The sequence below is a fragment of the Anolis sagrei genome, chromosome 11 (assembly GCF_037176765.1).
Source record: "Anolis sagrei isolate rAnoSag1 chromosome 11, rAnoSag1.mat, whole genome shotgun sequence".
Lineage (NCBI taxonomy): Eukaryota > Metazoa > Chordata > Lepidosauria > Squamata > Dactyloidae > Anolis > Anolis sagrei.
The window spans coordinates 28,383,148-28,396,715 of record NC_090031.1 but is presented as its reverse complement, the minus strand read 5'-3'; the positions used below and the strand labels follow the sequence as shown (position 1 = coordinate 28,396,715).

Sequence of the window (13,568 nt, the reverse complement as noted above, 5' to 3'; positions counted from 1 at the left end):
ACAGGAGCTCTACCAGCTCTCCAAGGCCAAGTCGGACTTCACGGTGACGGCGGGAGAAGAGGACAACCCCTCCACAGCTGGAAGCAGCGGGGAAAATGAGGGGCAGGGCAAATCCACGCCACGCAAGGCCCCCAAGGCCCCGGCCCACAAGTCGCCCGCCAAGGCCAAGAAAGGTGAGGTGGGGTGGGATTGGAAGCGGGTTGTGTACAGCGCTACAGCCCGTGGGATGCATCTGACCCACAAACACTCTTTCCCCGGCCTACACTTTCGCCAGTGTTGGCATTCCTGTCCTGCCACAACCCTCTTCTTGCTGCTTCTCTCTTTCTTTACTTCTCTCCATTCACTCCTCTCTCCAAAACAGAGATGGGGAGGAATGAAGAAAGAAAGGAAAGGAGGAGGGAAGCAGAGAGGGAAGGAAGAGAAGAATGGGAGAAAGGAAACTGAAAGGAAAAGAAGAAAGGGAGGGAGGAAACAGAGGGAAGGGAGAGGAAGAAAGAAGGGACAAAGGAAAGAGAAGGGAGAGAAAGAAAGGGAAGTAGGAAATAGAGAAGAAAGGGAGAAAAAGGGAAGGAAAAGAAAAAAGGAGGTGGGGAAAGGGGAAGAAAATAGAGGAAGAAGAGGTGAAAGGATGAGAAAGGGAGGAAGAAAACAGTTGGAAGAGAAGGAAAGGGGAAAGAGAGAAAGGAAAAGGTGAAGGAAGGAAGGAAAAGAAAGAAAGAGGGAAAGAAAGGGGGAAATTGAAGGAAGAGACAGTAGATAGGGGAAAAGAAAGGAAGGTAAGAAAAAGAAGGAAGGAAAAGAAGAAAGAGAGGAAGGAAAGAAGATAGGAAAAAGAGAAGAAAGGGAGAAAGGAAAGAGAGGGAAGGAAGATAAGAGGAAACAGAAAGAAGGAAAGGCTCAAGAAAGGAAGGTAGAGAATAGAGGAAAGGAAGAGAAGAAGGGGAGAGAAAGAGATGTAAGAAACAGGGAAGGAGAAGAAAGGGAGAAAAGGAAGAGAAGAAAGTAAGATAAGAGATAGAGCGAGAAGAGACAAAATGGGGGAAGAAAATGGAAGCAAGAGAAGAAAGAGGGATGTAAGAAACAGGGGAGAAAGAGAAGGGAAAAAGAAAAGGAGGTTGGAAAGCGAAAGGAAGAGAAGAAAGGGAAAGAGTAAGCCTATAGCCCAGCCCCCAACAGTATGAGGGACCTTGAAGTGATTGTTTACAAAGTTAGGGAAGAATTGGGGACCAAGAAAACCCTTTCTCTGCTTCGTTTTCAGCTCCCAAACTACCGGAAAAGGCCTCGCCTTTGAAGAAAACAGTGGTGGAAGAGAAACGAGGCGAGAAGAGGAAAGCCTCTGAGATGGAAGGAGAGAAGAGGAAGGTAATAAGGGCCAAAAGAGAAGGGCCACTCAAGCATTGGATGGGAGAGGGAGGCATTAAGAGAGAGATAGACACAGATAGAAGGATGGATGCATAGAGGGGTGTGTGTATCTGTATGTATATTGCCTTCTGTCTATGTATGTGTCTCTCTGTCTGTGTTTTAGGCTATCCATCTATCTGTGTGTGTGCGCATATGTATGTACATACACACACATATACAGATAGATGCATAACTGGGTAGCCTAAGAAGCAGACAGACAGAGAGATAGACACGTACATAGGCAGAGGAAGATACACATGGATGGAGGCATAGAGATGTATATACAGATATGTAAATATATCTATGGATACATAAATAGAAATGGATGGACGAATGAACGAACTGATGGGTAGGTAGGTAGGTAGATGGGTAAATAGATAGATAGATAGATAGATAGATAGATAGATAGATAGATAGATAGATAGATAGATAGATAGATAGATGAGACGACTGGATGGATGGATAGATAGGTGGATGGATGGATGGAGGGATGGGAGGTGGATGGATGGGACTGGATGGATGGGTAGGTAGGTAGGTGGATGGATATATAGATAGGTAGATAGACAGACAAACAGATAGATGACAGATAGATAGATAGATAGATAGATAGATAGATAGATAGATAAGACTGGACTGGATGGATGGATGGGTAGGTAGGTAGGTAGGTAGGTGGATGGATGGATATATAGATAGGTAGATAGACAAACAGATGATAGAGAGATAGAGAGAGAGAGAGAGAGAGAGAGAGAGAGATAGATAGATAGATAGATAGATAGATAGATAGATAGATAGATGAGACTGGACTGGATGGATAGATAGGTAGGGGGGTGGATGGATAGGTAGATGGATGGATGGATGAGACTGGACTGGATGTAGGGATGGGAGGTGGATGGATGGGTGGATAGGTAGGTAGGTGGATGGATGGATGGATATATAGATAGGTAGATAGACAAACAGATAGATAGATAGATAGATAGATAGATAGATAGATAGATAGATAGATAGATAGATAGATAGATAGATAGATAGATAGATGAGACTGGACTGGATGGATAAGTGTATGGATGGATGGATAGATGGATAGGTAGGTGGATGGATGGATGAGACTGGACTGGATGGATGGGTAGGGGGGTGGATGAATGGATAGGTAGGTAGGTAGGTAGGTAGACAAATGGATGGATGAGACTGGACTGGATGGATGGTTGGATAGGTAGGTAGGTAGGTAGGTAGGTGGATGGATATATAGATAGGTAGATAGACAGACAAACAGATAGATGATGGATGGATGGATGGATGGATGGATGGATGGATGGATGGATAGATAGATAGATAGATAGATAGACAGACAGACAGACAGACAGACAGACAGATGGAGGAATGGATGGATGAATCAATAGCTATATATCCAGATGGATGGACAGACGGACAAATGGACAGGTGAGTAGGTATATTGATGGATGCATAGATAGGTAAGACTGACTGACCGACCAATGGATAGATATATGGGTGAATAGATAGATGGGTGAATGTATGGATAGATGGATGAATGAGTGCCTTGATGAATGAGTGACCATTTATCCCATTTCTTCTTGCTCCACGTATAGTGTTGCCCCTATGATGCACTTTCCCCCGTCCTAAACTGAAAACCTACCCCACTGTTAATTCCTTTTGGGATTCTCTCAATTACATCTTTTCTTTCCTACATCATCCAGGGTTTTATCATTTTACCTTGTCCGTTTGGCCTGTCCATTCTGTTCGATGTGTATTGTGTATTTTATTTTGATGTAATTTTTGTTGTTGCCTGCATTCTGTATTTTATTTTGTTGTATTGCATCTTTGGGCTTGGCCTCATGTAATAATAATAATAATATCGATGGATAGACAGACGAATGCCTGGCTAGCTAGGTAGGTAGGTAGGTAGATAGCTAGATAGACTGGAGAGTGACCCTCCCCTCTGTCCACTTGCCCCTCCTCCCATTTATTTATTGATCTAGTTCTCTGTCTCTCTCTCTGTTTGTCGATTTCTCTCTCTCTCTCTCTCTCTCTCTCTCTCTCTTGCCCCTCAGACGGCGCTGCTGGAGGTCTTTTCAGGGGTGAAGCTCTTCCTGCCTCCATCAGTGGAGGACTTCCACCGGATCCGGCGCTACTTTGTGGCCTACGACGGGGACCTGGTGCGGGAGTTCGACCGGGACTCGGCCACCCACGTCATGACGGGCAACACCAAAGAGGAGGAGGAGGGCGAAGGCGAGGAGGAGGGGATCTCGGCCGCACAGCGCGTCTCCCCGGCCTGGATCTGGGAATGCATCCGGAAGAGGCGGATCGTGGCCCCGCGGTAGGAGGCAAAGAGAGCAAGCGTCCAACCGCCACCAACGCCCGAAAGCGTGAGTCTCCTATTAGGGAAAGGGGACCGGACATCATTCTAGAATGAAATTTGCATATAAAATCATCGAAATCGATTCAAGCAGCTGTGATTGGTGGCTTGAACAAACTGGGAGCGTTGCAAAATAAAGCCTTGAACTTATTTGGGAAACAAACAACCCTTTTCTTTCGAGGGGATTTTCCAAATCATTCATTGACGGGGATATGAGGGAGAATGTCCCATTTCCTGCAAAGTTGTGTCCAAACTGAACCGTCTCCCTGATATTTGGATGCATTCGAGAGACAGAGAACCAGGATTCTCCCCCTGGAAGGCCTCTCGCCTCTCATTATCATATATTCAAATAAGAAGCTATCCCCAAAATACAGAACATTTTTATCAACTGCTGCTCTGGGCCAGAGTGAAGAGAGGGCAGGACAGTTCCATCTTGTCTCCTGTGCTATCCTAATAATATAATATATTGTATATACATATAATATTATAATGCAGGGGTCCTCAAACTTTTTAAACAGAGGGCCAGGTCACAGTCCCTCAAACTGTTGGAGGGCCAGATTATAATTTGAAAAAAAAACATAAATTCCTATACACACTGCGCATATCTTATTTGTAGTGCAAAAAACACTGAAAATAATACAATGATTAAAATAAAGAACAATTTTAACCAATATAAACTTATTAGTATTTCAATGGGAAGTGTGGGCCTGCTTTTGGCTGATGAGATAGGGTTGTTGTTGTTGTTGTTGTTTTTGTGTGCTTTCAAGTCATTTCAGACTTAGTTTGATCCTGAGCGAGGGCCGGGTAAATGACCTTGGAGGGTTGTATCCTGCCCCCGGGCCTTAGTTTGATTACCCCTGTTATAATGTAATACAATATTATTATTATTATTATTATTATTATTAACCTTTATTTGTACCCCGCTAGCATCTCCCGCAGGACTCGATGCGGCTTACAAAGGCCAAGGCCTCAACACAACAACAGCAAAACAATAACAATACAATTTAAAGCAAATTAAAACATAAGCAATAACAAAACATTACATCATTATGCAATAAAAACCAGGGCCGAGCCAGTGATAGGTACAGGTTAAAAAGTGCTGGGTGTAATATACTATTAATAATAATATATTATTATATATTTTATATTACATGTAATATTACAATATAATGGTATTGTAATATTCTATTTTCTAAGCCGAAGAGCCGGCGTTGTCCATAGACACCTCCAAGATCATGTGGCCAGCATTACTGCATGGAGCACCGTTACCTTCCCGCCAGAGCGGTACCTATTGATCGACTCACATTTGCATGTTTGCGAACTGCTAGGTTGGCAGAAGCTAGGGCTGACAGCAGAAACTCATGCCACTCCCAGGAATTGAACCTGCGACCTTTGGGTCAACAAGTTCAGCAGCTCAGCGCTTTAACCCACTGCGCCACTGGGGGCTCCCCTGATATTGTACTATGCTAATGTATACATATATACATACATGTATGCATATATACTTACATGTATGTATATATGTCTTGTAAGCCACTCTGAGTACCCTTCGGGGTGAGAAGGATGGGATATAAATGTCATAAATAAATAAATAATACTTAAGCAGTATTGCATTCCCCCCAAAAATCCATCCCACAGAATGGCAATGACCCAACATTAGAGTCTCACTTATCCGACCTTCGCTTATCCGACATTCCATCTTATCAGATGCTCTCATCCCTAACCTTATACAGTAGTCTCACTTATCTGACATTTTGTCTTATCAGATGCTCTCATCCCTGACACTATACAGTAGAGCCTTGCTTATCCGACCTTCACTTATCCGACATTCCTTCTTACCCAACGTCATTTTTGCTCTACCATTTCCCCTACAATTCATAGAGTGCTCCTCAACTCTCTCTCCATTCCCAGTAAGTGAAAAAGGCATAAGAGGAAGAGGAGGGAGGAAAGGGAGAAAAGAGGCAGGACCGGAAGCGGAAGCATCCTCTCTCATTCCCTGTGATTTCCACTCTCCTCTTCCACATCCAGGCCCTTCCAGCTGGGCCCTCTAGCCCCGGGGTGTTGCCTTGCCTTAACCTTTTGAGTCCCTGTTGTTAGTATTGTAGGTGTCTAGCGCCACGTCGGACGGATAACAGGAGAAAACTCTGTATTATCCGACATTGTCATTCTGCTGGCCCGTTTATGTCGGATAAGTGAGACTCTACTATACTTTTATACTTCGAACAATGTGCCAATGTCTCAATGGTGTTGTTATTATTGTGACGCCCCAATGTCATGTTTATTATTCTGACAAATGTTCCAACACCATTATATTATTCTGACAACATGCCAATGTCCCAGTCATTATTATTAATATTATTCTGGCAATGTGCCAATGACATTATTATTATTATTATTATTATTATTATTATTATTATTATCAGAGCAAAAGTATTGCTGCAAAGAAGGCTTTGATTAAGAATAGAAAGCTCAGAGCGGCTTGGTTCCTTCCGACCCCAAGCGTAATAATGCTCGTTCTTTGTTATATGGCCAGAGTGAAGACAGAAGGGAGCAGGATACAGTTCCATCTTATCTTTACGAATAATATAATATATTGTATATACATATATTTATATTATAATGTAATACAATACTAGTAATAGTAATACAATATTATAATTATGTATGTTTACATTACGTGTAATATTACTAATAATATTACAATACAATGGTATAGTGCAATACTGATATTGTACTATGCTAATAATATAATATATTGTATGAAAATATATCTTGTAAGCTGCTCTGAGTCCCCTTTAGGATGAGAAGGGCAGCATATAAATGCCATAAATAAATAAAAATGTGTACACATAATGAAAGTGACAATGTGTATGTGTGCATGTGGTGGTGTCTACTTACACAGCCTCCTGCCTCCACAAACAGCTATAACCCTAATAATATAATATATTGTATATACATATAATATTTATATTATAATGTAATACAATACTAATAATAATATATTTAATTAAATATTTTATATTACATGTAATATTACTAATAATATTACAATATAATGGTTTAGTACAATATAGTAATATATAATACTGATATGTTGTAAGCTGCTCTGAGTCCCCTTCGGGGTGAGAAGGGCGGCATATATAAATGTCACAAATAAATACATAAATTACCCACTATGCTGAAGAGCCACCAAAAGCACTCCCTCCAAGGATATTACAAGTTACAGCGAGCACCATAAACATGGAGCCCAAAGCCTGCCAATGTTCTCCCCATATTGGTCAACATCCAAGGAATGCTTTTATTCAGGGACAATTTCATCCTAGATTTGATGTGTTTCCTCCACCACAGACATCCCAGTGTTTCTGACTCTCAATTGCAGTGGAATTTGCATGATCCTGCCCACTGCCTCTCCCTTAACTCTGTCTGTACAACAAACAGAGCAGAACTAATCAGCAACTACACATACTGGAGGAATTCACCTTGATGTATAGCCGTTGTAGGTACTGGGATGTATAGTTCACCTGCAATCAGCGAGTACTCTGAACTCCACCAAAGATAGAATTGGACCAAACTTGGCACACACAGCCTCCATGTCCAGCAAAAAAATACTGGAGACCTTTGGAGGAAATTCACCTTGAGTTATGGGAGCTGTAGTTCACCTACATCCATAGAGCACTGTGAACCCAAACACCGATGGACCAAACTTGGCACACATACTTGATATGCTGAAATTTGATGACTGGAGGGGTTTGGGGGGGGGGGGTTGTGGGAGTTGTAGTTCACCCACAACCAGAGAAATGGAGACCTGCACCGATGATGGACCTGGACCACACTGGTGCATTGAACCCCTTACTGGAGGGGTTTGAGGGGACTGACTCACCATAGTGGGAGTTGTAATTTACAACCCACAGAGCACACTGAACTCCACCAATGAGACCAGACTTTCCCAACATAACAAACTTTGTACTGATGGAGTTTCAGGGGGCTAACCTGGCATTATGTGAATTGTAGTTCACCCACAACTTTATGCATTTTGGACAATTAAAAATGACTTTTTCAAATAACCTGGGCAACGCCGGGAATGCAAGCACACTGAACCCCACGGATGATGCATCCAGAGTAAACCTGCCCAACATAACAAACTTTATGTACTGATAGAGTTTTTTCAGGGTTAACCTGGCATTATGTGAATTGTAGTTCACCCACCACCATATGCATTTTGGACAATTAAAAATGACTTTTTCAAATAACCTGGGCAACGCCAGGAACCCAAGCTAGCAATAATAATAATTATTATTATTCCATAATATTTCGTAATAATTGTCATGGAAAATGGAAAATTACGGAAAAAGGACCCACTCCTTTAAAAAAATCGAAATGAAGCATCTCATTTTTATTACAAAATTACAACGCAAGACGCGAACAAGCCCATGCCGTCATCTCAAACCCCAAATAGAAACGTTCGGGGTCTGACTGCAGGCCTTCGCTTTGCTGCGGAGGATGAGACGCAAACGTTTCGAACTGAAAGCCTCAATTCACAGCTTGAGTTAAAAGAGGATTTCCTGCCTTTCGGGGTCCCAAACGCAAGAGGAAGGGAAGCGGAAGGAACTTGGTTGTTTTCCCTTTGAGGATATGCTTCAAAGCACGGACTAGACGGCCCTATTCGATCGCCAAAGGGCCCTCAACACCTCTCTCGGATCAGGGCGACGTGTTCTTCTTTGGTTCAGAATAGCTCCGAAGCAGTGTTGTGTCCATAAAAGGCCAAGCAGGTGCAATATGTACACATACATACACACATGCATTTCACTGCATAATAGTCGCACCACTATTTTTGTACCAAAATTGGTATTTTTGTGTTCCTTGCACAATAGTCGCAGAGCCATTCAGAGCTGATTCTCCCTTCCTTCTTTCTCTGAAGGCAAGGCAATTTTACAAACTAAAATGGAGGTTTTTGGAGCTCCACTCTTCTCTCCTCCTTCTTTCTCCAAAGGCAAGGTGGTTTAAAAACAATAACATGGAGGTCTCTGAAACTCTAGTCTTCTCTTTTTCCTTTGAGGCCTTAAGGCAGTTTACAAAACCTGAAATATAGCTTTTAAATTGCCTTGCCTTTGGAGAAAGAAGAATTGGCCCCAGATGGCTCTGAAGTTAAACAAACAGATACCGAGCTGTTCATTGGAGGTTGGATCCTGGAGGTAAGGCATTCTATTTTTCTAAAACAAACATAAACCAGAGAATCAAAAGCAGAACTTTTTTCCTCACATAATAGTTGATGCAAAAAAGAAGTGTGATTATTGTGCAATAAAATATGGCATATTTTCCCCTCCTTCTCAGGTGGTAAGGCAGTAAACAAAACTCTGGAATTGAGGGAAGATTCCAGAGACCTCCATTTTAGGTTGAACTGTTTTGTTTCAGAGGAAAGAAGATTGGAGCTCCAGAGATCTCCATTTTGTAGTTTTTACACTGCCTTTAGGTTTTCTGATATAGAAAGGAGAATCAGTCTCAAATGAGGGTGCGACTATTATGTGATGAAAAAAAAATACAATTTTGGCACCCCCAAAATAAGGGTAAGACTATTATGAGAGGAAAACAAAATAAAAAAATTGGCACCCCAAAAATAAGGGTGCGACTATTATGCAATGAAATACGTTCTATTAACAGTAACCTAAAATATGAGGACAATTGGTTTCCTTCTCATTCTGGACCCCGTTGGCCAGCCATCTTGGAGACTCATGGGACATCCGTGTCATACGTTGTGCGTCGATGGCTCGGAAGACTTTTCTTGGGTCAAGGGCTTTCAGATATGGCCAAAATCGCTCTATTTTTAAGGCATCCTTTACAAAGAGGCTCCCCGAGTCATCCATTAGGTTTTTAAGGCAGGTTAAGGCCACTACGGAAACAACAAGGATTTTGATAAAGAAGGCTATGGAGTGCAGCTGCGAAGGAAGGAGAGAGACGGAAGAAAGGAGGAGGGAGGGAACGGAAGGCGAGAGATGGAAGGAAGTAGAGAGGAGAGGGAAGGAAGGAGAGAGAAGGGAGGGAGGGAGGGAGAGGGAGGGAAGGAAGGAAGGAAGGAGAGACAAAAGGAGAGAAACGGAAGGAAGAAGGGAGGGGAGGAAGGAAGGAGAGAGACAGAAGAAAGTAAGAAGGGAGGAAGGATAAAGACGGGAAGAAGAAGGAAGGAGAGAGGAGAGGGAAGGGAGGAAGGAAAGGGATGGATGGATGGATGGAAGGGAGAGACGGAAGGAAGAGAGAAGGAAGGAAGGAGGAGGGAGGGGAAGAAGGAAGAGAGAGACAGAAGAAAGTAAGAAGGAAGGAAGGAAGGAAGGAAGGAAGGAAGGAAGGAAGGAGAGAGACAGAAGAAAGAAGGAGGGAGGGAACGGAAGGCAAGAGATGGAAGGAAGGAGAGGAGAGAGAAGGAAGGAAGGAGAGAGATGGATGGATGGAAGGAAGGGAGAGAGATGGATGGATGGATGGAAGGAGAGACAAAAGGAGAGAAATGGAAGGAAGAAGGGAGGGGAGGAAGGAAGGAGAGAGACAAGAAAGTAAGAAGGGAGAAAGGAGAAAGACGGGAGGAAGAAGGAAGGAAGGAGAGAGGAGAGGAAAGGGAGGAAGGAAAGGGATGGATGGATGGATGGATGGATGGAAGGAAGAGAGAGACAGAAGAAAGTAAGAAGGAGGGAAGGAAGGAGAGAGTGAAGGGAGGAGAGAGAAGGGAAGAAGGAAAGAGATGGATGGATGGAAGGAAGGAGAGAGACAGAAGAAAGTCAGAAGGAAAAAGGAAGGAAGGAAGGAAGGAAGGAAGGAAGGAAGGAAGGAAGGAAGGAAGGAGAGGCAGAAGGAAGGGTCCCTTAAGGCTTTAGTGCCACAAATAGGCCTTTGGGGAGCGCAAATATGTAAACATCACAACAGCTTTGCAAGTCAAATCCATGAAGCTATAAAAATGAACCAACTCCTTGTAAACTGTCCAAAGTCCACCGGAATCGGTTCGAGGCTCAAAACAAACGATTCTCCGAGGAATTTAGCACTATATATCTTTACATATCTATGAGGTGACCAAACACCTTCCTTCAGGCAAAGGAACAAATTCCAGATGCCAAAGCTTGGCCCATTAAGGCAAGGGGACCTTGTTTTGTTCCGAGAAATCGTAGCAGAGACTGGTTTCTTGAAAGGCAATGATCTCTTCCAAGGCAACCATTGCTAGCCCTGAAATAATAATAGTATCTCTGTTCACAAAGGGACAAAGCCGTTCCCGTTCCAGAGCTTCGCCCTTTTTTCCTGCAAGGTAAATGTAAGGAGATTCGATCCAAACATCAAAGAAAGAAGGTGCCTTTTTAGCACACAAGACAGGCTAAAAATGGAATATATATATATATATGATTCGAAGCTTTTTTTGCTCCATATAAATATCTCTAAAAATGTCTTGAGAATTGTATCTTATGCGTTGCATTTCAGTTGACGAGACCGAAATTCGGGTGTATCGTAGAACCGAACAAATAGGGTGTATCGTAAGCTGCACCCCCCCCATTGATCGTAAGCTGCACCCCCCTTTTAGTCCCAACAACAGCATCAAAACTGCTTCAGATACACCTCCAATTTCCCATCATGGTCCCTATGAATCGCACATATGATAGTTTCTGAGCCTGTGCTGACAGCTTCAGAACCTTCTAGAAAGATTTGAAAATTTTGCTGGTGGTTAGCCCCGCCCACTCTTCCCTTGTGAGTTTAAGTAACCAGTGGGCGGAGCCACCGCCTCAGTTTTTCCACCGCGAAAGCAGCCAGAAAAACCGAGGCATGACAACAGCGGGGAGGATGGGCGGGGATGTGTGAATTCACAGGTGACCACTCGGGAAACTACAGTTACAGGTAAGCAACCTATATTTCTAAGGCTTTTTAGAGAATATTTATATATAGGCATCTTGGAATCAGAGAAAGGCAACGGAGAGAAGAAACGAGCTTCCCAGAATCAGAGAAAGGCAACGGAGAGAAGAAACAAGCTTCTCAGAATCGTAGAAAGGCAACGGAGAGAAGAAACAAGCTTCTCAGAATCGGAGAAAGGCAACGGAGAGAAGAAACGAGCTTCTCAGAATCTTAGAAAGGAAGCAGAGAGAAGAAACTAGCTTCTTAGAATTGGAGAACGGAAGCGGAGAGAAGAAACAAGCTTCTCAGAATTGGAGAAAGGCAACGGAGAGAAGAAACGAGCTTCTCAGAATTGGAGAAAGGCAACGGAGAAAAGAAACAAGCTTCTCAGAATCGGAGAAAGGCAACGGAGAGAAGAAACGAGCTTCTCAGAATCTTAGAAAGGAAGCAGAGAGAAGAAACTAGCTTCTTAGAATTGGAGAACGGAAGCGGAGAGAAGAAACAAGCTTCTCAGAATTGGAGAAAGGCAACGGAGAGAAGAAACGAGCTTCTCAGAATTGGAGAAAGGCAACGGAGAAAAGAAACAAGCTTCTCAGAATCGGAGAAAGGCAACGGAGAGAAGAAACGAGCTTCTCAGAATCTTAGAAAGGAAGCAGAGAGAAGAAACTAGCTTCTTAGAATTGGAGAACGGAAGCGGAGAGAAGAAACAAGCTTCTCAGAATTGGAGAAAGGCAACGGAGAGAAGAAACGAGCTTCTCAGAATTGGAGAAAGGCAACGGAGAAAAGAAACAAGCTTCTCAGAATCGGAGAAAGGCAACGGAGAGAAGAAACGAGCTTCTCAGAATCTTAGAAAGGAAGCAGAGAGAAGAAACTAGCTTCTTAGAATTGGAGAACGGAAGCGGAGAGAAGAAACAAGCTTCTCAGAATTGGAGAAAGGCAACGGAGAGAAGAAACGAGCTTCTCAGAATTGGAGAAAGGCAACGGAGAAAAGAAACAAGCTTCTCAGAATCGGAGAAAGGCAACGGAGAGAAGAAACGAGCTTCTCAGAATCTTAGAAAGGAAGCAGAGAGAAGAAACTAGCTTCTTAGAATTGGAGAACGGAAGCGGAGAGAAGAAACAAGCTTCTCAGAATTGGAGAAAGGCAACGGAGAGAAGAAACGAGCTTCTCAGAATTGGAGAAAGGCAACGGAGAAAAGAAACAAGCTTCTCAGAATCGGAGAAAGGCAACGGAGAGAAGAAACGAGCTTCTCAGAATCTTAGAAAGGAAGCAGAGAGAAGAAACTAGCTTCTTAGAATTGGAGAACGGAAGCGGAGAGAAGAAACAAGCTTCTCAGAATTGGAGAAAGGCAACGGAGAGAAGAAACGAGCTTCTCAGAATTGGAGAAAGGCAACGGAGAAAAGAAACAAGCTTCTCAGAATCGGAGAAAGGCAACGGAGAGAAGAAACGAGCTTCTCAGAATCTTAGAAAGGAAGCAGAGAGAAGAAACTAGCTTCTTAGAATTGGAGAACGGAAGCGGAGAGAAGAAACAAGCTTCTCAGAATTGGAGAAAGGCAACGGAGAGAAGAAACGAGCTTCTCAGAATTGGAGAAAGGCAACGGAGAAAAGAAACAAGCTTCTCAGAATCGGAGAAAGGCAACGGAGAGAAGAAACGAGCTTCTCAGAATCTTAGAAAGGAAGCAGAGAGAAGAAACTAGCTTCTTAGAATTGGAGAACGGAAGCGGAGAGAAGAAACAAGCTTCTCAGAATTGGAGAAAGGCAACGGAGAGAAGAAACGAGCTTCTCAGAATTGGAGAAAGGCAACGGAGAAAAGAAACAAGCTTCTCAGAATCGGAGAAAGGCAACGGAGAGAAGAAACGAGCTTCTCAGAATCTTAGAAAGGAAGCAGAGAGAAGAAACTAGCTTCTTAGAATTGGAGAACGGAAGCGGAGAGAAGAAACA

The 13,568-nt window shown here is 43.1% G+C and overlaps 1 protein-coding gene across 2 annotated transcripts in view; it reads left to right on the top strand.

The window, feature by feature from the left end:
• The window catches only part of LIG3 (DNA ligase 3), a 32,260-nt gene extending 28,338 nt beyond the window's left edge, over window positions 1–3,922 (top strand). For both annotated transcript variants that reach the window (XM_067472100.1, XM_067472101.1), the window contains exons 18-20: window positions 5–173; window positions 1,259–1,362; window positions 3,468–3,922. In XM_067472100.1, coding sequence (XP_067328201.1) covers window positions 5–173; window positions 1,259–1,362; window positions 3,468–3,737 — 543 coding nt within the window. In that variant the 3' untranslated portion in view covers window positions 3,738–3,922. The remainder of the gene's footprint in view (window positions 1–4; window positions 174–1,258; window positions 1,363–3,467) is intronic.
• Window positions 3,923–13,568: the final 9,646 nt, after the last annotated feature.